This window comes from Lepisosteus oculatus, chromosome 7 (assembly GCF_040954835.1).
Source record: "Lepisosteus oculatus isolate fLepOcu1 chromosome 7, fLepOcu1.hap2, whole genome shotgun sequence".
Classification (NCBI taxonomy): Eukaryota; Metazoa; Chordata; class Actinopteri; order Semionotiformes; family Lepisosteidae; genus Lepisosteus; species Lepisosteus oculatus.
Genome location: NC_090702.1, coordinates 25,358,625 through 25,385,858, shown reverse-complemented (window position 1 = coordinate 25,385,858; position 27,234 = coordinate 25,358,625). Strand labels below are relative to the sequence as shown.

The 27,234-nt window shown below is 38.8% G+C and overlaps 1 protein-coding gene across 4 annotated transcripts in view; it reads right to left on the bottom strand.

The window, feature by feature from the left end:
• Positions 1 to 7,084: 7,084 nt before the first annotated feature.
• Positions 7,085 to 27,234, bottom strand: part of LOC102694421 (CCR4-NOT transcription complex subunit 4) — a 51,287-nt gene continuing 31,137 nt past the window's right edge. For 3 of the 4 annotated variants that reach the window (XM_006633497.3, XM_015352924.2, XM_015352923.2), the window contains exons 10-13: positions 26,574 to 26,829; positions 24,682 to 25,158; positions 16,975 to 17,208; positions 7,085 to 9,250 (exon numbers count right to left, since the gene is read on the bottom strand). In XM_006633497.3, coding sequence (XP_006633560.2) covers positions 8,943 to 9,250; positions 16,975 to 17,208; positions 24,682 to 25,158; positions 26,574 to 26,829 — 1,275 coding nt within the window. In that variant the 3' untranslated portion in view covers positions 7,085 to 8,942. The remainder of the gene's footprint in view (positions 9,251 to 16,974; positions 17,209 to 24,681; positions 25,159 to 26,573; positions 26,830 to 27,234) is intronic. The other variant, XM_006633499.3, reaches the window with a different exon arrangement.

The following is a 27,234-nucleotide window of genomic DNA, read 5'->3' as shown; positions in this document are numbered from 1 at the left end:
AAATGTGGATCTTGGATGTTTGTTTTTTTTTAATTACAAAACCCAAGTTACCTTTCTGAACAGAAATGGTTAAAATTGAATAATAAAAAATAAAGGATGATGCAGAGTAGTTTAAAATACAAAAAAAACAAAATAATGTGCAGATAAACATCATGCTTTATTTCTTTTTAAACTCTTCTTGCTTCCCTTTTCAAGCAAGAGCTCTTCCTTTACCTGATGATTCTCAGGCTGTTAAGCACACAGGATCTCCTCCTTCTTGAATGAAATGGTGTACTGTGATCTCTTGTTCATTTTGGATGATTAGAAATGAATGTAAAACTTTATCAGTTGATTTCAACAACACACCAAGCAAAAATGTCAGTCTGTTACAGTATGCGCAAACAGTTCAATACTGTTTAGCACTCTGGTGGTAAATATGTCAACAACCAGATCAACTTCCCAAATTTTTTACTTGTATGCAAAAATAAGCAGCAGTTGTATGACTCCCCTGAAATTTTGGGGGAAAAGTGTGGCTTATATTCTGGTAAATAAGGTCCTTTTTTAAAGTCTCTATATGCAATTATTATTGTGCTGTTTATGTGTATGTGTATGTGTTTTTAAATGCTGCATATACTTATACACTGGCAATCAAAAAAGAAAATGAGATCAGTTTCAGTCTCAGTACCAGCAGAAATGGTTTGCTTTTCACAGACGTCATCTATGATCAGCTGTGATCATCATCAAAGCTGCTTGCTTGCACCTCCTCTGTCACTTCAGTGGATGTGCTGCTGCGCTCTGATCATGTCTTTCAGATCCCTGTCTGAGCCTGCTCTTCACTGCCTGGAGCCATAATTCAACAGACGGTTGGGGATCAAATGTCTTTGGTGTCATCGTATACATATGAATGTGCATTAGAGCAGAAAGGCGTGAGGCTGAGAGGAGGATCGTGAAATTGCTTTTTTTATGATGCTGACATGGGAAAACCCCTTCTCACAAACAGCACTGTGGTACGACAGAGTAAGGGACATCAACAGAAGCTTTTTGATGTTCCGGAAGGAAATAGGATTGCTAGTGTTCTCAGTGTTAACTAATTTATACACAGAAGAGGCAGCTAGACACTTTCCTGCTTGTTTTAAACACATCCATTCCCTCAAAGCAGAGTCACACAGCGACTTCCTCTTTCTGAAGTATGTCACTGGGCATTTGATTGGCAGAGATGTGGATGTCTTGCTTTGCCACTGGCCAAGATCAACAAATTCAAAAGCTCAGATCTGGATTCAAATTAATCAGTCAAAACTATTAACTTTGTCAGCGACTTCTTTTCTACATTTTTGGTGCCCTTTTCCATTCCGAGGAGAGAGATGTGCTGAACATGTTAAGCATGTGGGCTAAAAACATATTTAAAATAAACTGTATATTTCTTATGAATTCTGGTTATCCATGTATTACTATGGCCCTAATGGCTAGTAAAAGCTTTCAGCTGTGTTTCATGTCTTTATGATGACTACCTGAAATTGGGAAACCTCTTAATGTGAAATTGCAAAATTTCTGAATTATCTGAAATTGGGAGAGATTGAACTATATTACAGCAAGTAATCGCAGAATCAGCTGATTTTCTGCAATTTTCCAGCATGTCGGGCACAAAATGAAACAAGGAAACTCCTATGGCATCCATGCAGCGCATCTCTGCAACCAACTTTGTGTATTTCAAAAACTTTTTGAATTTCTTTTGTACCACTGAATTAATTGTTTCTTCCGTCACAGTGTCACGATAAAGTAATGACCACTCTGCAGATCTTGTAGCAGACTGTGCCTCCTAACAATTTTAAAAGTGCTAGAATTGTTCTCCCTACACAGGTTTTGAAGGATACTGAACCACCAGTGCACCCACAGATTAACACAAGATGCTGAATCACATAATTGCCCTTTTTATTAACAAGGATGCACAATCGACACATAATCCCCTGTCACCAAAACATATTATGATACCATGCTAATCCCATACTACTAAACAGTCCTGTGCATCTCTGTTCATTGAAAAGTCCTCCAAAAAATCCAATACACTCCACAAATCAGCTTATCATCCAGGTATACCCCCTTCTTCCATGCTGAAGATCTAAAACTTCAGTCCTTTGGTTTTCTAACGCATCTTCAGCCCTGACATTCCCAAACTAAAGGTTGCATTTTACTCCCCCTATTCTGCTGTCTGCAAGAAATAGGGTAGGGGAAGAAAAGAGCACCTGAGCTTCCTTGGCATTCACTGCCGTTTTATCTCCTTTCTGATCAGAAATCAAGGACTTGAATGAGGGTCCAGGTGATCGTGGGGTGGGGCTACTTGAGGAATCAGGCGTCATGGTGCAGCGTCCCTAATTCATCTGTCTCTCCTGTCTGTTGCAGGTCTAGGCTTAGCCATTTTAACACACCCACACATCTAATGTGTCACCTCTGACTGTGTGATATTTGCTCGGTGTCCAGTCAAACAGGATCACTTAGTCTGTGATGACTGGCATCTGCTGTACTATTTGCACTAGGAAGGCTGGGAGACCTTGATAAGAGATAGAAAGAGACACAAAAACCACCAAACCCTGACTGAACTCTGGCCATTGTTCTATGCATGACAAAGAGAAATACAGCCCTCAAGCCACTACCTTACACCCGCTTCTGTCAACCCGGCAAAATTTACTCCACAGCTCTGTACACTCTGAATTCGTTTCCAGCCACCGGACTTCATCAATCAAGCTGTTTTTCTGAAAATAATAGTTTTGGCTTATCAGATGTAGTCGGGACTTTCTTTGATTGAGATGAGAGAGTGGAAAGATAACAGTGTTTCTGTTTTAGACATGTGAACGACAATGCAACAGTCAAACAAAACTAAAGTTTTCAAATTCTATTAAATATTTGCAAAATATGCTGTAAGGCAGCCAGTGGCTGACACATTAGCTTTTATTGCTAAGTTATACAGTAGTGATGTATGACTTTTCATTCATGTTTTAACATACAGTAGCTGTTCGCAAGATGATTGAAAATGGTTAGGTAGATACTGTAGCATTATTTCATCTCAAGCTATTAAAGGCAAAACAGGGTCCACCCAACAAGTGGAATAAAAACAAATGTCTTTTATGGTACACATGCTCTTTTTTGGAACCTTTAAGTACTCATACTAGTACTCCTCGTACTAGTTGTATGAATCCCTGCTTAGAATTCGTCTAACATCACGTTATATCATATCTATGGGCAACCAAAGCTGATCCACTTCTTCCATGGCTATTCAATGATGATCTCAAAGACTGAGGAGCATGCGATCATTCATCTTATATGCAAGAAAGCAGAGCAAATTAATGGAAACTGCTACAGCAAAAGCTGTTCCCTCCTTACTTCACAGTGAAGTGATGGGCAAGGGCTTCAAGACAGAACAGAATAAATACGTCAGAATAAATAAAAGATGAGCCCGGGTCTGGGTGACCCTCAGATGTAAGTAGTCCAAGAGTCATCTATACTATTGAAAGCATGATGTCTGACTTTGTAAATCACGTTTCCAAAGATTCCATACTCTTGGCACGTCTGCCGGCAGTACTGACACCAGTCTCTGAGCATCTAAGCAGTGACATCAGTGTCTGACATGACAAAACTCTTGCTGCCTACTTGTGCGATATTTGAAAGCCTGTGAATATTTTTATATAGTGGCATTCTGTCTGCCTTCAAACACCCTTCGAGTTTGGAAAAAAGTACCCCAGCAAAACAATTTGGCACCTCACGTCAAAGGACCCCTTTCTATTTGTATACCACTCCACCACAACACAGATTCAGTTCTTTTTAAAACTTGTTTTGTGTCCTTTAACTGTGAATTCCACACTGGTGGTCCATTTCTCATTTTCCACTTTGGCACATAACCTTTTGCCTTAAATGCATAAAAATAAGCAATGTATTAAACCTTATGGGTGGCATGGTGGCGCAGCGGTTAGCATTGTATACATGTATAATTGTATGTTTACATTCATGACTTGAATATCAAATATTTATAAAATACATTATGTTCAAAGCAGGCAGCACGGTGGCACGCTTACCACTGCTGCTTCACAGCACTGGGGCCCTGGGTTTCTGGACCTGGGCTGCTCTCTGCATGGGGTTTGTGTTCCCATGTTTGTGTGGTTTTCTCCCACAGTCTCCAAGACTCCTCAACACATACCGGTGGCTAATTGACTTCTGGGGAAATTGGTCCTGCCGTGAGTGTCGGTGTCCCAAGACAGACTAGCATCCCATCCTGTCTTGCGCCCGTTGCTTGCCGGGACGGGCTCCTGCTCCCCTGCGACCCTGAATTGGATGAAGTATTTAGAAAATGTATAGATGCGTTAAACACCTTTCTCTGAATGCTCATTTCCAACGCTGAATGAAAATAAACACTTTTTTCTCTACTAGTTGAGCTCATGACCTAAAGATGGCAGAAAGATATGGAGCTCCTTGTTATGATCCACAAAGGTGATTCCTTTCTCCATTTGTGCATGTTAGCCACCTTTGTTAAAGCACAACTAAGTCCAACATGATTTTTCAACATTTAGCATCACCTCATTGCCTATTGTCTGTCTTTTTCTTTCACAATTGTATTGTTTTTTATACTACTTACCGTCTGAGACCTAACTAAATAGCATTTTGTTATACCATATACCTGTGTATGAGTATAATGACAAACGTGAATTTGAACATTGCTTAGGAGAGTATAACTTCAGGTGTATAACTACAGTATAATGCGGACAAGATTTCTTACTCGCAGTTGTGCATAGATTAAATATTAAACACCACAATGCTGTTCAGATTTTATTTAGGTTATGTGAGCTATAGCACAACACACTGCTCACCAAACGACTACCCCAAAACCTCAACTTGCAAGACCGCCACCACAACAAACCCAGGAAAGCATTTTCTGAGCTCTTCACCACTGTGACCCTCAGAACAGGATTGAATCAATGAATATGATATCACAGACCCTGATGAAGCTGTCAAGATTATGGCTAGCATCTCTTGATATTTATAATGTGAACCAAAAAACAAACCAATTACACGCCACGCTAAAACTACAATCATTGCTCAGTATCATGCTGACTTGCTGAACTAGCTCTGTCATGCAGTTTCCCAGCCCAGTTCCTGGAGCATCTTTGTCTTTTTCATTTTTTGTTCCACCTGAGCTCTTAATTTAAACTTCATATAAGTGCACGATTAGAACTCTTTACTATTACCCTGGTCTGTTTCAGAAATCTCTGTTGTGTTATTTCCAAGCAACACAGCACATAGCACGTTTGGTTCAAGGTTGTTACACCATAGTTTTCTGAGTAACTTGTAATGACCAATGAATTAATTACAAAAGGTGGGAATGATACGGTCTCAAAAACTACCCCAATTAGCGTCTTTAGTGATGTATAGACTCATTTGTTAAATTTTGATTCATCACTTAATCCCAAATAAAATGGTTTAAGAAACCTAATGTCCTACATAATATTCACTCTAATTCCTAACTCAGTTCTAGTACTTAATAGCTGGATTTAAAAAACGTATTCAAACTATGGTCCAGCAAGGTTAATTAAGATGCATCCCGAAGGGAATAAAATCCGAAAGAAACTCCAGTATCAAAAAATACTAAAGGCATCCACAAAAATGGCCACAATTCAAGGGTGCACAGGAGTATTATTCTTCACGAGTCTCAACACTTGGATTACCAAACCTATAGAGGTTTGACAATCTCCATTTTATTATATGTTCTGACATTTGAAATACAGTATACATTGCACTTTAATGGGAATCTCTTGAAGTCTGCCACCAATGAGTACGTAAACTGGCAGACAATCAGGTTAGTTTCACGGACAAACTGGTTGACTAGCTTGAGATGAAGGTTATTCATATCAGGAAACAAAAAAAATGTTTTTGAAAGCTCCATGAATATTACGCATCTAATCAAAAAGCACAATGTTTCCTTTTTGATTAAATGCAAATACATTTTGCATTCAAATTCAACTGACTGAAGAGTGCATATTGCACTGTTCTTTAAGCTTGACCAACTGCTTAGTGATTGATAGAATACTTTAGCCAATAGTCACAAGCTTCCTAAACTATTCCTAAAATACAATCTGCATTTTATTTTATGATCATTTTATTTTGGTTGGAAAGAAATTTGCAAAGCACTTTGAGATGTGCCACATACATATATACTGTATATATATACATCAATGGTGGTATAGTTTGCATTCATAGAAGTGTAGGCACGTAGGCTCAACACTGGCCATTCCGAGTCAATGAAATGTTTGTTCTTTGTGTTCAAAAAGCTACAATTAAAACATTCATACATTAATATGCATTCCATGTTCACAGCATGAATTGGTCATTAGTAGTTTCAAAAGCCATTAGAATTACGCATGGCTTAGTTCATTGTAGTGATATTTCACATAATGCCATACTTTAAATTTTGAGAAGCAAGCATTACAGTGGCACGTTTAAGAACATAATTCACACTTGACACTATCTTACTAACTACTTAAGAATTTAAGTGGTACATTTATAAGACTATTATCTAAATTGATTTCCTTATTCATGTAAATCAATGCTAATGTGTTTCTTCCAATTTGTATAAAATGAATTCATAGTAGCACAACCTAGGTTCTCATAAAGCACAAGCAGTGAAGTTAGTTAAACTGGTTCCAGAAGATATGAATCAAGAGAAGGCCAAACTCAAATATTCCAGAAAAATACATCCTCTGTGGTTCTGCGCTCATGTGAAATCATGTTAATTTGTAGATAATACTTGTTAAAACTAGCAGTACTTACAGCATTGTGCTAAGAAATTAAAACAAACTTATTTTCTAACAAAACAGTACTGTATTTCTTGACTTCTTATGCCAAACAAGCTTACACTGTAACACTGCATAAAAATAATGAGCTACATACATACAATAATATTTAACAAAAAATAAGCAGTTTGTTCTTGAATCAAACAATGCTCACAGCAGAATATAGACAGAAGGGAAGCTCAGAAACCCAGCATTTCGGAACCCATCACGTCCCTACAGTCTGTCCTCAGGCACAGGGAAGAGGGAGAAAAAAAGGCAACAAAACTCAGGTATCAAGTTTTCAATTTTATTTAAGATTTAGTTCCAGATCTGCAGAGAGAGGTACAATTTCTTTAGCTCTTCATTTTTAAACTTTTTTTTAGCAACATGTAAAACCCATGGTTAACTGCATCTGTTTCTCTTTGAATTTTTCTTATGAATACTGAACAGTCGGCAAGAACCTACAAAGTCAATGAGAAGGGATTAAGAAGACCATTAAAAATGTAAGAGGGGGGAAAGAAAGACAACCGCTGACGGAGGCCAAAGATGAAGCTCTTGGCTGCTGATCACTCGTTGTCCTAATCGCCACTATCCCAGCACACACAGTTCCAAATAATAAAATACAATGATGTAGAGAGATAGAAAGAAAATAAAGATCCCATTACTTTAAATTATTTCTCGTAGGTGGCCCTGTCTTACCTTAAAAACGCTGAATTTCATTTAAACTAGAGCCAAAATTAAAAAAAAAAACACCACAGACTTTTTTTTCATCCGAGTCACAAACTACAAGCCCTTACTTACTTCATCTTGTAACCAGCCACGTGCCAACTCCCAACCGAAAAAGAACCAAGAAGTGCCTTTACGTTGTTTTTCTTTTCACTAATGCTGGGTTGAGAAAATAAATTAAAATACGGGATTCCTGCAGGACCCTAACATAATTCATTGTCCACTTATCCTAATTTCAGATAAGATTTTTCTCATCGGTTCCTGCTGTCTTATCACTACAACTAACATATCGCCTTTGTCTTGAATCACTGCAACAGAGTGGGCCCTGTTGGAAAATAAGCGCGACTTGATGCTGGACTGGAGCAAAGGGTTCTAAGAGCCCTCAATAGGACGTGCTTCGTGAGCAAAGGTTGCAATGGCAGGCACCACACAGTGGTACCGAGAGTCTTCAACAGGCAAGAGAGGGAGCGATGCGTCTCCCTTCACTTTGATTTCCTAGTCCTGTTCTCCTTCTGCAACGTAGTGCCCTCTGATACAGAGGGTCTGAAACGCCACTGCACAAGAGGGTGCCAGCTGCTCTCCAGCACAGCTGCAGAGCCCAGAGCAGGCTCCTAGCAGTGCTCAAAGTCACTCCCTATTCAAGTGAGTCACTTCCTAGAATTCAGAAACAGCCCATTAGAGCCCACGGCTTGCATTAGGGTGCAGCCCTTCACAACATAACTCGGACCAGGGGGGTGGGGTTAACATTTTTAGTGTAGTATTATCTATTCACCACCAATTAGGGTGCATTTGATATAAACAGGACCGCAGGTAAAACAGTTCCCAAGAATAATAACTGGCCAAAATAATTAACTTTCAGATCACAGTCCAGACCATCAAAACCATAGGATTTGTGGGGCAATGGGGCCTCTTGTCTCTTCCACATGAAGACAACAGAATAGCACTGCTAGGCATAGCTATCAAGGCCAGTATTGTCTCTTCTTATTTTGTTTCCTAAACAAAAATCTCTCTTATCATATCTCGGGTATCATTACAAGTAAACTTTTCTATTCTTTTAACTTTAGGTTAAGCAATTTCTACGCCATCTTCAGATTCACATCAGTTTCTCTTTAAAATTCCCCATAATTCCTACTCTGGAAGAGCTAACATTGAGTTAACATGAAGACCCCTCCAGACCAGGTCTCAAAGCGTCAGATTATCTCTTCGCCTACCGATCGAGCAGGAATCCCATTGCAGTAATGCAACCTGTGACCAGGCTGAATTTGGACACCATGACCAGAAATGAGTCTGGGATAGGGGGGGGTGTGTGGGGGGAAAAAAAAAGTCAGAAAAAGATCAGAATACAGAGAAAGAAAAATATATAATCTTGTTATTATTTGTTAATAGTTTTGTTTGTATCTGCTGATTTTTGTGTTTTCTTAATTCCTAGTGACGGTCCATAGCAGCGCTCTGTATCAGGTCTGTGGGGGTCTGAGTTGGGGGTCTGAAAGCGGTCTGGAAGCCAGGAGGCGGTGAATGAAACTGGCTGGTGGGGTTGGCAGAAGGCGGGTAGGGGGCCCAGCCTGCTCTGTGAAGAGGGATCTGTGCGCTGAAGGGAGTACTGTGAGGTGGCTGTGAGGGGAGAGTTGAGCTGGGACCGTCCATCTCTGTGAGGGCCTGCAGAGATTTGAGCCAGTGAGGTGGATTGTCATCCGGGAGAGAGTCCAAACTGTTGCCTGAAGAGGCGGGTATACCTGCAGGACAAGGAAAGAAAGAACGTATCACTACCGGGGAACGTCAGCATGGGTACACGTGTTAGATAAAAGTGAAACCAACCGGATTTCGTTTTTCTTAATGGTGTTTTCATCAAGCACTGGTAATATTTCAATAACTCCCTACAAGATGATTCAAAGTAAACATTTTGAAGCAGGGAAATTTTAGATCCATGTTTGATTCAACTATAAATTAGCTTCTTGGACTTGACAGGTGACATCTCCCCACAGCCCAAACTCAAGGTGGGCATAGGCCAGATGCCAGCATCTTTAGTGAAGTATCTTGTATGTTGTTAACTAGGATATTGACTGACATTGATTTTCAATTTGGTTTGGCAGTTGATAAGCCAACTGTTTTTTGACAGCCTGTGGAAATCTCTGCTTTCACCTTTGAAATATGCTCATTACGTAGCCTCTCTACAACCTGTTGAACGATGAAACATACATTGGTATGAATGGAACAAAATAACTGAGAAATGGAGATATATTAAATTGTCTTAGCATGGTGAACAACCCATTAACTCTTTGAAACCCAGCGTTTTCTACTGCACCCACAATCAACTTTAATGAACATCTTAACTGTCTATAAGACAGTGTCCTGACAAAAAAACATAGCATTTCTACTTGAGTTCTGAGTTAGACTCCATAAATGTTTCCTTCACTGTGGCCAACCGAGCTGTAACCAAGCTGAAGAATGTTGTTTACCCAGAGCAGTGCAGCATGGTCAATCATCTTCATACTGCCTTTAATTTCAGACTATAGACAGCCTTTGCTGAAGCAGAGAAATTTCTTTTTCTTCACTCCAACAAAGGACTTAAAAGACCAATTTTAAATAATGCTTCACTAAGTGGGAATTTTTTTTGGTTTCGTTTTAATGCTCAAGAACAAAAGACAATTAAAAGCATTAAGTGAAAGGCCACTGAGAGGGCCCTCGGTTAAGTCAAATAAAATGACAAAAAAATACAAGACAAAAAAGAATGGAAGTGTCCAAATTTCAACAGGCACAGAGCTAAACTTAAGGGAAAATGCCCAAATGTGTTTGATTTAAAAATTGCTGAATAGTTTCAAGAACACAATGCTCCGTTTCACTAGATTAAGTCCATGATGATAAAGCCTTTTATTTCAATATTTGTTTTCCATGCAATGTCAACCACAAATCTACACAGACCTCAAATAAGACCAAAACAAAAGCATAGCAGACTATTTAGCCACAATATGAAGAGCCTTTGGTTTAATTCGAAGGAGCTTTAGGTTTTCTTTTTCTCACGTTTGTGTGCCCATAAGAAAGGAGATTTGGTGTAAAGGGAGGTGTTACAGCATTTTCATAAACGTCTGTGTTTCTGATGAATATGGAAATTACTTTTCAAGAATGTCACCGAATGCTTTACTTATAAAGCAGCAGCTGTCTGTGAGGCACTTACAACATAAGTGGCTAATAGCTATATCCTCAGCAAACATGGTAAGGAGATAGGAATGTCAATAATGAGGCAGAAGATGGGTGTGGGGAAGAGTCTGGTGAGACATGATAAAATGAAAATAAAGGAACAAGTAAAGGTTAATTCCAGGCTGAAAGGGAAAGAAAAGAGACAGCGTTTCAGCTATGGAGCCTTCTTCAGATGACAGGTGTTGATATCTGAGGAAGGCTCCACAGCAGAAAGAAATGTAGCATCTCTTTTCCCTTCAGCATGGAATAAACCTTTACATGTTCCTTTGCAGCCTACACATGCTGACGCAGCTACTATACCTACTTGAACATAAGAAAAATAAAGTTAATACCCCAGTGAAATAAAGTTAACACACTTCAGTGTTAAAATGATAAACCTAAATATAGAACGAAACCTGTGAACTTCTTCGCCATAAAACAAGGATTCCTGTATTTCCATTTAATTTCAAATCCGAACATTTTTTTCCAGTATTAACAATGATCAAGTCTTTAAATAAAAACTGTGTAGACTTGGTTTCAAATGCACATATGCCTCCAAAGCACTGACAGACAACTGAATGGATTCTGTCAGGGCCAACAAAAGACTAAGCCGAAAACTGCAGAAAGTACACCAAATTAGAAGCGTCTTTACACACAAAGTTGAGAGTTTCTGGAGCAACATATCAAATTACATTTCTGTAGATGATATGTAAAGATAATGTCAAATAGAGCTCTTTCAGTACTACAATCAAGCAAGAAATACTGGGAAAGGCACTAGCTTACATTCATAGCATCAACACTCTTTACCGAACATGTCAGAAAATCCACTAATAAAATTTGGACCCAATACCATTTGCTACATTTTAATGCCTCTTAGAATATATTACTTGTACAGGTAGAACCACATTCAGCAAGTGTACATCACATACACAGAGCTTCGAATTCAGGTCCTCAGCAATCCAAAAGTACAGAATGTTACAGTTAAAATCATTAAGGGAAACCACCAGCTACTATAAAAGCAGTACTTAAGCATGATTTATTTTGTGATTTTTTTTCAGTTCATCTGACCTCATAACATCTTTAATTAGGTAGAAGACCTGAGCAACAGTTATATGTCTTCACAACAAATGTGCTACTATTAATCTCATTAATAATATGGTAAACCAAAACCTATCTGAATCACAACCACACCGAGTGTGGAACCAGGTAACTAAACCTGTGGTTGGAGCTTAAGAGTCTAAAGATTACATGGGTTTTGGTTGCCTCAGCAAAGCCTTTTCCTGACAGCTGACAGGTTTCCACTTGACATTTCAATCCTTGAAGAGTGAAACAAAGGGGCACAATAACCCTAGATTGCAATACTCAGATGAAAAACAAATCCTCTAGAGTGAGGATTTACAGAAGCAACCTTTTTTTCCCCTAAATATGCAGGTGTTCTATAAACTGAGTGGTTTTAACATTAGCAACACAACTAGAAAACACAATTTTGCAGAAAAGGTTCATTTTGTTCCATTACAGTCTATACATACAGGTAGTAGGGAAAAATGGGAACTCTTTGGCCAATGATATAGTAAGTCATGTATAAAAATGCTGAACAGGCCTGGTTGCCTGCAGATAAAGCATGCATGGCTGCCAAAGGAGATCTTATTGACTTTGAAGGGGGGGCAATTGCTGGGGCACATTGAGCAGAAACCTCAGGGACCAAGACAGCTCTCCCTGCTGGCTTTTTCATGAGCAACGGTGTCTAAAGTGAAGTCAGCTTGGAACATGGAAGGAAAATCATTAGAAAACACCAACATTGGGAAACAGAACATTCTCCATGATTGCAATATCTGTCTATTAATTCAATGTGTAAAGCAAAACAGGCGAACAACTGCAAATCAACTGACAGCAAAACGCAACCTGGAGCACAAGCAGCCAGTTTCATCAAAAACTGGTCTACCAGGAATTCCATGGACTTGGAAACCACATTTGGGCTGCAGTGCAGAAACCATTCATCGTACATGTCAAGACATGTCTGCGAGTCCAGTGGTGCAAAAAAAGCACAAGGAACAGACTAAAGAGCAGTGATAGAGCTTGTGATAGAATTAGATGATGAACCAGAAGGGTTGATAAGACTCAGAAGGATCATCCTTCACCATGTTCTTGACAAAAGGACAAGTGCATGGGTGGTTCCAACCTATAGAGCTCTACACCCCTGAGGGCTTGGTTCAAACGGTGAAAGGATCTGGTCATTCTGTGATGTTGTGAGGAACATTTTCCTGGCATGATCCCTTAGAAGGCCAGGTCAATGCTAATTGCTGCTTAATGGTACTGAGTGATCATCATCAACCCATGTTGCAGCACTTCTATCCTGTCAGGAGAAGTGTCTAATGCAAGAGTATGTGTGGTCGCTCAGTGATGAGCTTGACACGATGTAATCAATAAGTCATGGTTTTCTCAGCCACCAGATCTAAACCAACTCAAACTATGGGATATTCTGGAATGACACCTGAAACAGCATTTTCTACCTCCATCAGCCAGGCTTGAGCTCACTGACGTTTGTTTGTGGAAGAATGGGGTTGCATCTCTCCTGCAGAATTCCAGTCTCTGTGTCATGACTACAAACTATACTGGCCACACATGGTGGCCCAACACAATATTAAGTGAATTTATATTAGTGCTTCCATTTTCTTGTCCATTATCTGTAGGTCATCTCTACTAAACCCTGTACAGCTGCCAACTGTATATACCGAATAGTTGACAAAAAAAATAAAAGGAAACTCAGTTAAGGAATTAAGATAAACTTTTTATCTCATAACTTTGTGCAACTTAAACTTGAACAACTGGAACTTACACTAGCTGTTAAAAGGTCAAACAAAAGCAGTTCACTCAGGATGCAAAGGTAAATAAAAGTTAAATATTCTAATTAACAGATTTGAAAGCAAAAATCATGTGAAATCTTAGGTAAAGAGGGAAAATTATGCTTTGACAATACCTAGTCAAAATACGAAACTATTTTAAAAGTGTTACTGAAAGGAAATCAAAATGATGACTCTGATCCACATTTGACAACTATTTTTGAAACTGTCAGTTTGGCAATACAGACTAAGACTGCAGTGAGGGCTCTAACATTCAGGCATAATTACTGATAAAAGATAACTGCTAAAAAGGGATCTAGACCAATTTACGCAGTGCAGAGATTCATAAAAACATTACATATTTAATAGATCTGCAATTACCAAAATGTATTGAGCATGATAAGCCTTTTGTTTTTAAAATGTCACACAAATTGCTACATTTTACTTCTGTCACGGAAAAACTTCAAGTTGCTTACCCTTGTAAAATATGTTAAGATAAACGAGCTGATGTCATTTTCACTTTATCGGACAATACAGTAGTGTCCCTCATAAAGCTTGTTTGGCACAACATATTTCTCATTTGTAGTAATCAGTTTGGCTGAAGAACAAAAAAAACACATAGGCCATATGTAATCCCCATTTTTCATTTCTGTTTTGTTTTGCCTGAAAAAGTCTTCAATTATTTGGATTGCCCTGCATAACTGTATTTATCAGAAATGTACACATTTGCTATGCTTTGCCCTTTTCCGTTGGATTTGTCACAGCTAGGACGCTTACTGGAATACATTTTTAATCTGTAGTTTGCCCATGGCACAGGGTGAAATTTTATTTAAGAGACTGAATGCTAAGTACAAAGGCACATTCATGTGGAAATCCTGTTTACAAGTTTTAAGTCTTGTTCGAAGAGAGCTCTGAGGAGACCAGACATGATTTTTTTTCTCTCTGCTGACCTTGACAATGCATTCCTTAATTACCTTGTCTCTACGTTCTGCACAGACACTCATCTTTAATTTTCAGTTGAAAAGGCACTTCCAAACAATTACGATCTTCCAGGTAAAAACAAAAAGCCAAGGTCTTCATCTAGAAGAAATCTACTGGAAAGCCTACTGGTTACAAAATAATTCGGTCACTTCAATGCCTGCTAAACTTCATATATACAAAGTTACTTATCTCAAGTCTTGGTTTTGGCCAAGATTAAAATCTTAATGGTATTTAGATCAGTCGCCTTTAAATGTTGCTGACAAATATACATGCTGCTTCCATTTAATGATTTTAAATGGAATAAGTGAGGTCAAGCCCATTTCAAAAGCAATTTAAATTCCATCTCCATTAATTACAACACTTGTAATTAATGATGTATCCAAAAGTATTGGAGGTGTAACTGAGATTCACTAACACCTTCAAAACTATCTCCTGTATTTTGATACATAAGGTCAACAAAATATATAAAACCCTGTTTACATTTTGAATGACCTTATTTTGTTTTGCCTACACACCCCGAGCAATTTGCAAACGTATTTAAATATCCTTCTACTTTTGACTCTTGTATTGCTGGCCACCACTGGACTGTGATGAAATCCATTTCCTCTCACTAAAGGATTTTCTAAATCTAACACTTCCCCATTTATAACACGAACACGGCTAGCGGGATATAGTGGCGGAAGTAGACACTGGAGCTATAATTTCTAATTTGGCCAATAATAACAATATAAATTCATCATTTTGTCACACAAGTCCTTGGTAAATTCTCTGTGCTGATAAAGATTTGTCCTCAGCAGGGTTGTGACCACTGCTGGAAACAATACAAGCTGCACATACTTTGTTTTTATGTTGCACAAGCCACTCTATGAGATTGTCCCATGACTCTTGTCGAGTGCCTGTGGATAGGTCTCTCAGCTCTAGATGGCACCTCAGTCCATTTCATCCTGGCAATGTTCAGGAGCTCAGGTCTTTCAAGTTCCTCATGGCATAACAACTATATTTACATCTCCCAAGAAAGCTTTTTATTACAAGAGAAGAATGAAGACATCTCATTTGAATGATGACCCCCATGGGTCAGTATTTTTCCCACTTTTTTTGGTACCAGGGATCAGCTCTCCAAGAACCTCCTCCTTTGAGGACTGCTTAGTTTTAAAAAGGGTCCATAATGACAATTCAATATGTATTGTTACCGAAGGTTACTAGGTTACAGCAGGGAGTGGTCAGCATTGCTCTGGAATGGGTGACAATCAACATACCAGGAGTTTAAGAAACACAGCCCAAGATTACAAATGCTCTCAAATCGCCACAGAGCCCAGAAAAGTAACATGTCAAATGTTTATTAATGAAACAAATTCCTTCATATTTATCTAAAAAACACCATTCCATTCAAGTCCATTCCTGCAGCCGTGAAACCAGCTACCACTGAACACAACGCTTCTCTCTCCTTCCAGCACCATCAACACGTAAAGCACCTCAAGTTTCTCATACCAGTTCCTCCCTTGTAACTACTACAAGTCCTTCTACTTTTTCAGCATAGATAAACATACTGAGGGTGTTTGCTACACTCCATTTATCATATTGATCTTTTCTTCAGAAAAATTCAATACTGCAAAAATACCACATTACGTAAATTACTCAAGCATTTTATTACACTTTTAAAAATATCAATTGTATTTGTAAGGCATAACATTTTCTTCATTCTGTAAACTTTATCTGTTTTATTTACATTCTGTAAATCATCTTGGATCATACCATCACACAAGGGTAATAAAAAAGCCATCTTGTGTTTTTCATGCATTGTGTGGACTTCTTGGTGATTAATGGCTGTACTAAAAAAAGTGAGATCACAGGGATTATCAGAATTACACTGACCTCAGGTTTGTTTTTTATAACTGCTGGTTTGAGGAAAACAGTCCATGCCTTTTGGCTTAAAGTTTACAAAAGTACTTTACAATGACCACCAGAAGCTGAACAAAGTATTTCCCATCTGCAGTACACACCTTGTGGCATCACCCAAAATCATCATATAGCCACGATAACCGACTCCCAGTAGAGGGAGCCTTCACCCAAATCAACTGCGTCACGAAGGCAGTACACACAACACGCTAGACCTCACCTATACCTTTTGTGAGCATTTTATCTACTGTATCAACTATTGACATGGTAAACTATCCGGATTTCTTTAAACCTTAAGTTGAATTAGATAACTATTTTGATATAAAGTACTTTGAAAATACATTTTTCATTGTGTTTTGCAGAATTAATTTTAATGTGGGTTTTACTTTAATGGCAAGTTACAGCAAAACTTGGCGAGTTAGGGTTTGATGGTTCTGCTTTAAGATGGAGAGTTTGCTCCACAGACTAGCTACCACAGACTACTTCTGTGCAGAGAGAAAGTTCACCACCGCAGGCTATTCTGGAGCAACGAGAGGTTAGCTACAGCCCAGCTCAGCCTTGGTTACCTGTGATTATGGCGGGGTCCATCCAGCTGCCTGACCCGTCCCAACTCAGATTGTGCGAGACACCCCCCGAGCTCGATGGCGCCCCTGTGTGGTTGACACTGGAGGAGGAGGAAGAGGAGGAGGAGGAAGAGGAGTTTGGCAGCCCCCCAAAGTTGATGTTGATGTTCGGTAAGAGAGCTCTCAGGCCGTCCTGCCACTCTTTCACGTTTAAACTTTCTATAGAACTGCTATTTTCTGGAGAAAGAAAGAGAGAAAGATCTCCTTCAGTATAAAAGCTTGCCCCTGAATTCAAACTTGGCAAAAGTAGTCCACATGAATCAAGCCTTTGATTTTATAGCTGTCAAATGTCAAAGTCCTTCTCCTTCTCACAAATCATGTTGTGTAACCGATTCACAATTATTAGGACTACCCTCCAATTTTCCCTTTGCTGCAGAACTATTTTGGCCACAGATTAAGACGCATCACTACAGCCGGACATTTGATGTGCCCCAGCTAGCAAGCTTACCAGAGACATAAAGAAAGAAACTACAGCCATTTTCCTATCATTCCTCTTAAAATCTAGGACTGGATAATTAGCCACTACTACCTCCATAGAAGACCTGAGCTCAAATGAATCGGCAAACTCTGCTTAAATAATAAGTATTAAGATTGTATTCACTCCTATTTGTTAAAGTGAGACCTACGAGAGAATTAGATAACTGAGCCAAGGCTCTCATCCAGGTACCTTCTTCCATATTCAGTTTTAATTGCACTCCTGCATAGTGCAATAAATGGTGAAGTATGAGTAGTGAGTGACACCTTGATGAATAAGAAAAGTCCGTCTTAAAATGATTTAAACAGTTTTCAAATGCCTCTTAAAAGTATTTAAAAAGGCACATAACCCTCAGATTTAGAAAACATACCAACAGGAATTAAACTTCTTTTAGTATAGAGGTAACGCATAATTTAAGAAAATGGTCTTCCTGATAGACTCAACAAATTCACATTAAGAACTTATGTTTTTTATATCTCCATTTTATACATTAAAAATGATTTAACTGCTGAAGTGACAGACTAAAGAGAGTTTCACAGTTAGGCTGATCACCATTGTCTCAATATACAGTAATGTTCATATTTTCATACTCTTGCATGCAAATGGAACATTAAACTTTATAAGACATACATGTTAAATTTCATCATCTGCTACATCATAACATCTAAAGCACCCTGAAATTTTTAATTGTGGCTTAAGGTGCATAATCGCTTCTTTCAATCTGTGTCAAAGGAGCTGTAAAGAATGAAAATCCAAGGACTAATATTCAAAAGGAGAAAATGAAATGATATTCATTAAACAGTTTAGCAAAAATATCTCCTAGCTTTTCTGTGGACTGGTGCATCATCCACTCTCAAAGAATTTAACAGCCCAGTTTTGCCAACTGAAGAAATTACTCACAGGGAGTAAGGTTAAAAAAGTAACAATTGTTAACTTTTCTACATATACTCCAAATCACAAGACATGGCCCAAATTTTCACACTACTCCAATTCAATTTTGACTTGTCAATGAGAGCTTCACTGATATGTTATGCTATGATGCTTTTAAATAAAACTACCTAGATGCCTTTGATTAAACATTAATAGTGAGATGTCCACACAGATGTTCGACATATTATGCATCGGATTAACACACACACTAAACTCTAAAATCTATATCAAAATATTTTGATGTTTCTCAAATGCTTCAGAATTCCTGATTTTCCTGAATTAAACAACCTAGATAGGATATTCCACATTGGGCCACACATTTATATTTCAAAGATAAACCATATTAAATTACGTAGCTAAAATCTCTTACAAAACAGGATTCTATATTTGATTAGTACAAAAAAAATCAGAACTCAGGTCTACAGGCTATAAAAAGATCTCTGCAGGAGATACTTTCCATGTCGAAAAGAACACAGAACTCTTTTGATAGCTCAGAACATTTCTTGCTTTTTAATCCCTACATTTCCACTGGCAGAAAAGTTAAATCTAGATGTCAGGACACATGATAAACTCCTTCTCCAGGGGTTGCAAAACGCAGATAACTGCTACTTCGGAATATCAATACGAAACATTTTTCATAGCCTAAAGAACTCCTCTTTCCAAATTCTTGTGCAATATTTTCTAATTAGAATTAAATACCCTTTGTCTACAAAAAAAAAATGAAAACAGCTTGCACATATAAAAATGCATTTACTCCCTCATAACCGCAAAAAATCATTGTGTGTGTGCATTAAATCTGTAATCCACAGTCTCAATCTTTGAAGTGTCATAGATACTGACAGTGATGATTGAAGATCAAATATCCTTTTGAACAACCAATGAAGGACTTACATGTACCCTTTAATAGAATGTTAATACTATTTCTTATTTGCAAGAATTTCTTTTCGTAGATATTTCTTAGCTAATTCTATTTTTGAATTAACCCTGGCCGTTATTTGTCAGGACTCAATCTCACCTGGCGGTCTTGAAGGCAGTTTAAAATGACTCGGGAATGTCAGCCTGCCTGTCTTTCAAGGCTACACATTTGCTGTTCCTGAAAGAACCAAACGTGTCACAGGAGGCGACTGCCCACTCTGTGCCCATTACAGGCCTTCTAGTCAATGACACCAATCTGAGCACACGCACCTCCAGAAAAGAACCAAATCATAGTAAACCATTCGAGGGTTCTGACTAGGAAAGGTATTTAATATTGCGCTGTGGACATGCCCCCCTTTATGTAAAAGGGCAAAAATAGTTTGCAATACTGCGATCGGAGAGCAGCTGTAAGGTGAAGGAATAATATTTGCACAGCACTGTTTGTGAGGTATAGCACAGAAGGAAGCATGCCGATACTGCCGAATGCGGCAGAAGCTGATTTCTCCCCCCACCCCTGCATGGTTAAATAAAAATTCAGTGTTTTCACATCATTTAATGTCCTGCAGGTAAATAACACTAACACAAAATGAACTGTGTGTTGCCCTGGTGCTGCCAGTATCAGCAAGGTGCCTGTAATATGGACATGGCTAATTTATGGTAACTTTTGCATTAGAGAAATGCAATTTCTTCCCCAACTGAAAACAATCAGTATTTACAAAATTCAAACAAGAAATCTTATGTAATTGAAACGCAGAAAAGATTCAGACAGTCTCCATGAATTCCAGAGGGGAGGTTATGTGACATGAAGACCACCTTACGAAAATAAATTTCTATTTTATTGAGTCAATGGATTGAAATTAAATGTCATAAGTCATCTCAAAGACTCCAATTTCACTGTACCCTGAAAAGTTCTTCCCTTGCAATGCACCACATGAATATACCCCCCCCACAGAATCGAGGCATTTATTAGAGAGCACAAGCATATTTAAATTCACAGCTTGCTCATTTACAAAAACAGCTGGTATGGTGCAGGAATATGTGGAACCCACTGCCTAAACAGAATTACCATTTTTGACCGAGCATGAAAAGAAGTAGGAGCTTTTGGAATGAAGCTGGTGGATTGTGGGGCCAAGGAGAGCTAAAATTGTTGTGTGCAGGAGCTGCTGCTGAGGCAGACAGTAAGCCTGGTCTAAATACAGCAGCTGACTCGTGCTCCCCGTGTACTTCCTTATATTATTAATCTCCCTCACACTAGAGGAAAGCACTAGACCCAGAGTAGCCAGTCACAACGTATGTGCTCCATTGCAGCCAATCTCTTTGCAGAGCCAGGGCAGCAACAGCCATACATTGAGACTCCCTCAACAAATCAGAGCCAGCCCTGGACAGAGCTACCTGTGCACAGCGCCTCCAAATCTAATCACGCTTCCCCTGGAAAGACATTTAAAGGTTACACTACAAAGTGCAGACTAGAGGGGAAATGAAAGCACACAAATGTTACATTACATTACATTTCAGATCTCTGATGTGGTGTATCACAATCATTCCTTCTTTTACATTCTAGGCTAGGCATGTTTGTGAATAGGAGTCATGTAAAGTACATTCAGCAGTTCCTCAGATGCGAGAACCTATTTTATGTGGCTCCTCATATTGTTTGTTAATACCGGCATTTCATTTAGGCAACTGTATTAAAAGCTCGTTAACACTGCACAGCTGGTATTAAGTGAAGCTCCACATCTGGTAAGTATCCACTTCTTTTTACTGGTAAACAATTCTCATATTGTTCTTTACAACATTCTCTTTTTAAAATACTTGATGCAATGGAAGCACAGTAACCTAGCAGCGCGAAACCTGCAGACAAAAGTCTTCATGTCCAATGTGTGAGGTGTCTTGTCTCCATAGCCAATGGCGGCCAATGTGATCTGGAAAATAAGGCTGGTCACAGAAGACTCATTAAGCTGGTTTCAGAGACGGAGTCCTGACTCATATTGAGTCTTCAGCCAACGAGATCACCAAATGATGGTGTACTATATGTACCAACGGCCACACGCAGTGGTAGAGGGGCTGGATTTTTTGTTGACCTGACAAATGTGCATTATTTAATGTTGGAAAATATATATTTATACAACACAAAAAGTCTCTGATGCTTGAGCATATTATTAGACAGCAGATGTGTGTTAATACTTTCTGCCATGCCTGTGGGCATTTAAAGTGATAACCTGTTGGCATCAAATATATTAAAAGGAAAAGGTCAGAAGAAATGCTGAGTGTTTTAAAACTCCTAAGCAAACTGTGGAGAGTAAACCACAGTTAACGTTGAGCCCTGTGGTTTATCTTAAAGGAATGGATCCATCCTTCAACTTGCCAACTCTGAAAAATACCTTAATATACAATACCATCTATCAGCATGTCTTCAAGTAGGATTAAATAAGCATTCATTTTAAATGAGAACATACAAAGAGCAGTTCCCTACATACTAGACTGGGAAACAGTGCCTGTGTGGGAGTAAATGGGAGCTCACAGCTACCGATCTATACTTAAATACTAGTGCCAATACCAAGGCTTTAAAATGAAATGAGTCCAGAGTCAGCAACAAGGTAAGAACATACTTCCAGTAATCAAATTTGAGAACTTAACATACAGATTATACAGTCAGAATCTTGATATGTGCGATATCGCTCCATACAGTGATACCTACAGTGCTGTTTGTCCTTGAAGTAGCCTGACAGCTCCCCGACACAGAGATGCACATAAAAGAAAAATGGAAATGAATCCTAAAACCATGAAAAAGTATATAAACACAGACTAGCAACCAACAATCAGTCTAGAAATGAACTACAGATTAACCTCACACATATTTTCAAGCAGTTTAAGTCTTTACAAATTATAGGGCACTTTTCAGGCACAATCTTGAAGTAATATGTTCATATTGCTTCTGAAGAGGACACACTCTGAAAAACTACACGGGTAGATTTTTGTCATTACTTGTACACTACTGAAAAACAAGTGCTCATGGTATGGAAATTTTCTTATAAGACACACATCGGGTTACTACACAACTGGTCTAATCACTTATACAGCAAAGATGAAGCAGCAGGACAAAATGGGGAAAGTGGGGATTAATTCTTGCTGAGATCACCCATTTTCAATTTTTTCCCAAAAGCAACTACAGTGGTTAGTAAGACAGCCTGAGGTGGACCCAGCAGTGTTCATTCTTGATTGCTGGTTAAAATGGCAAGACAAATAGTGAAAACATAAAACCATTAAGAGCTTCTTAAAGGGTTTAATCATCAATCTAAGTTTGCCCTCTGCATTTAGAACTCAATTCATCACCATTGCTTATTTACAATGTTTGGGAGGAGGCTGCTTTTCATCATTATACCATTAACCTGCATACTAATCTATCCTTAATGACACCCACATCTGCTCACTTCTAAAACACTTTCCTAATGCTTAAGAGAATCTGCACATTACTATTAACCCTGGACAGTTTTGCATGGTGTCATTTTTAAGAAATGGCTTGTACATTAAACTTCATCAGGTGTGTGCTTGTATTTCAGCCCCAAGTGAACTAATTCTGCAATTCTATACTGCATATACCATGTTCATATGTAATGTTCAACTATGGAAAAATCCATGGGCCGGGAAGTTTGTAATTAATGAAGGACTTAGGGTGTCATATTTCTTTGTAAAGCAGTAAGGGCAAAAGCTGCAAATAGTCAATCTTGAGAAACAAGCAATTCAAAAGAAAGCAAGACTGATTATGTTTAGGTTAGGTTCATTCCCAATAATCTCTCACTATAATAACCACTAAACAAAACACTTTTTACATCACAGTATATACTATAATAAATCAGAAGATACTCAATCTGCAGGATAACTGGCTGTGGATTTATTGTAGATATTAGGACTTTCTGTGCGTCTATATGCGTATAACAAAGGAGTGCTTTCTTGCCAGAGGGAGGTCTCGTTGAAGTACGTTTTGAAGCACACTACGAGACCTTGTTTTGTCAATCAAGCACATTTTTGTCAAGTTACATTCATGACTCACATTGGACCTTTCACTACACACAATACACTGATTCACTAAGGTTAAGTATTAGACTATATTCATCAGGGGTTCATCAGGAAATGCACAAGCCTAAAAATAAAAAGAACAGATCCAACACCTTGTGGAAAAGCTGCTGAACTAGACTGCCATCTTGTGGTCATGTACTTCCTATATACCCCAAGGAATTAATAAACAACCACCCACAGTCTACTCACTCCATTATGCTCGAATATATTGAAAATCCATCTGCTTATTTGTTCCAACCTTTTTATACACGTGTAGATGTCTGTAGATGAAGACTTCACAAAATGAAAACTTTTTCATAAACATCACAAAGGACGAAAATCGTAGGAAGGGTCACTAGAGTTAAAACGGGCAACACACTGTTCGCACAGACCAAGACAAGGCACATGTACGGAAAGACTGCAGCACTGTCTCAACTGCTATTATTTTGTAATACTGTAACACAACATCTAAAACGATAGCTAAAAATATCATTTGCGTTCACTGATCATGAAGCATTTTATAGAATGAAGTAGAAGAAGCATGTTTGTTCATGTCGCTATCAGCAATGGTTTTGGGCAGGCATGGGGAATGAGTTCTTCAGGTTGTTCATGCATCAGATGCCTGGGGGAAAGAGAACGGCTTCTTGCTTCCAGATCGCACCAAACAAATACCACGTAACACTGAACTATAATGATCACCAAAAGAATAAGAAGCAATAAAGTCTAGTACACAACTTTCCAATTATTTTAGTATAACTTGACAAAACCTACATTAATCTTTTAAACCTTCAGACCAGTTTGCATTTTTATTTTACTTTCACCACCATATCCTGGATAGGTATTCACCTTTACATGTGCAGCACTAAAACTGTGATTGACACCACCTCGAGGGAACATGCAGAATACACATACTGTATCTAAAGCAGATATCCACTGACGCTGTCAGAAAACAGAAGTTCAACGTTTTATATCCGTTTGCATTTTAGAGAAACCCAAATGTTGTTGACAAGAGCAGTAGCCCTTCTTTATAAAAATGGTGCACAAGACATTGACTAGAATACTTTAATGATGGATCTGTAACCTAGGAAGAAACAGGATATTGGACAAAATGGTTCATTCTCATTGCCATTTAATGAAAAGCTATATTGTAGATTTTGTATCTTTTCAAGTATGTATGAAAGACTACAACTGAGATCTGTAAACTAGGATTTAATGTACGAAATTGAACAAAATGTACACGTAATGAAATGAAAGCAAGAGGTGTAATGTCCGCTTACCTGTAATAGGAATTCCTCCTAAGCCCGTACTGTGCTGTGTCGGTAAACTCAAGTCCAAGAAATTGCTATTTGAGGTTGGGTTTGCAGTGTGGTTCAAGTGCATGAGGTTATTGCGTGGGACGCCCATCCAGGGGTACCGGGCTGGCTGGCCGGGGAAGCTGAATGAGTTGTATACTGCTCTGTGCTGGAACTGGGGGAACCGCTGAGGCAGCACGGAGTTGGGGAAGTTGGAAGGCATTGCGTTGTGCATGAATCCAGTCCCTGGCCCCTTGGCTGAGGGAACGTGAAGGGGATTGTGTAAAGAGCCTGGAGAGAGGGGTGACTGGTCCTGTACTGACAGCTCCTTCTCAATCAGGTCCGCCAGAGCTTTGCGAGTAATGTCAAATGGGTCAAACCCAAGGTCATCCTCTTGCTGCTTGGAGGAACCAAACCCAAAAGCTGCCTGCCAGTCTGTGGATGATGATACCGGTATAGTTTCTAAAGCAGGGAGACACAAAAGGTAATATATATATATAAATGACAACTTCAGACTGTTTTCTTTAGATTATGTTAAACAAAATTATGAAAGGGTAAGTTCATCCAAGATATTTAAAATTCACCGGGTGAAGATTTATCTTCATCCTATCAGTCCATAAAACTTTCACGACCGATCTTTGTACTCCAATGCAATTTACATGCAGTTGCACTGCAATTCACATGGAGAAGCATAAAAAAACAAGCTAACTACACTAACCAAAAGGACCAATGCAGACTGGTTGCACCAAAACATCACAATTGATTACAGCTTGCAGACTTCATGCAGTTATCGCCTGGCAACAATATGCAACCAAACATTGACGTTTATGCTCTGAAAATTGCTGTACCAATAGTTAGGTGTTTTTTCTAATATGAGCAGACGAATACTTGAATTACGATATTGATAAAATGTGTATTATATTGCACATACTCATTAATCCCATGATCACAAACACAAATTCCTTTACTGTAAAGCCAGAGTAAGAATGTTATGCCTTAGCTATCCTAATACCTATGGGACAGACATCTATGAAATGCATTGTAATTTTGAGACATCTTTAATTTCTCTGACATTAAAGCATGATATTTTCTGTCCATTGTTCAACCGCTGATAGTGGCAGATGTTCCAAGTGTAAAATCAATTTTTTATTAATTACAAACCTACAAATTTCTTAAACCATAGCAAGAGAAATCAGAAACTGAAAGGAAAGCCTAAATATTTAATTTAATCAGGTAGAGCAGGGGTTATGGACTTTTTTTTGCTATCGAATACTATCGATCATTGTGGTGTCTTGTGCCAGGCCAAAAAATGTCAATGACATTTCTGCTGCTGTTTAGAAGAGTAAACATTTTTGAAGAGTAAATGGTGACTTTTAGCCAGATGCAGATCATAATATGTTAGCACAGTGCCAGTATAGTTAATATATGCATAATAGTTCATAAAACTACAGATCACTATTTACATTACTCAAACACGTAAGAAGTCCGGACAATTCAAAAGTTCGGGCAGTCAAATTTAAGGTCCTGAACATGCATTTACACCTTAAATTATACAAGAACCTTTAAATACGCAAAGAAAAAAAATGAACTCCACATTTGTAGTAAATCTATGCCTGTAGCACGAAAATAGTTTACAAGGATCTGTTCTTTAAACTTTGTCAGAACTACACACTTTCTTCAAAAGTCAAACAAAAGAAAAGGGGGAAATCACCCATGAGATCTCACCCAGAGCGTGAGGAGGTGCAAGGACGTCCGTTTCAGTTACTCTCTATTACCTCTCTTGCTATGAACATCCATACCGCAGGACATGCTGGGTGTGACAGCCTGCAGGCACAGGCCGAAAGAAACTCTTCACTCAGACTCTATATAGCAAGTACCTGATGTGAAGAGGCTCTGTGGTTCCGGTGCGGTCGGCCAGTCTGAGTTGCTCTGAGGGGAGCTTGGGAAAGGAGCCAGGCCACTGGGAATGGGGTTTGGGTGTCGGAAGTTACTGTTGTCCGAGAACAGAGACTGCGACTCGGCGGCGGCGCCCTCGAAGGGAGAGCGCGCACTGTGGTTTGATGCGCTGATGGGGACCACCAAGGCCGATTTTGTCAGACCAGGTGGGGGCGAGGGGGAATCGCTGCTGGGGATCTGGAGAAAAAGGCATTTTCACTTTGTGTACAAACTGTAACAAACGTACATACACATACAATAAGGCCAATAACTGCCCATAATACCGGTTATTCTTTAACAAAGGAAACAGTTAAAACACTAAGTCACTTGACTTATGTTTTCAAAAGACAGAACAAACTACATTGGAATGACTTGTAAAACTTAAAGCTCTGGGGCCTCACGTCTCTTATTGTACCACCAAAATCTTTTTGTCGAATTAAATTCATGAACACAGGACTTCTGTGGTTCAATTTGCTTGTCACTCGGCCTCAATTCACCTCAGCCTAGGTTTAACCTAAATTTCACTGTCACGAACAAAACAGCTGAGATATGAGACCAATTTTATTGGTCTCCCTTTATGTACCACTCAGTCATAGCGGTTTA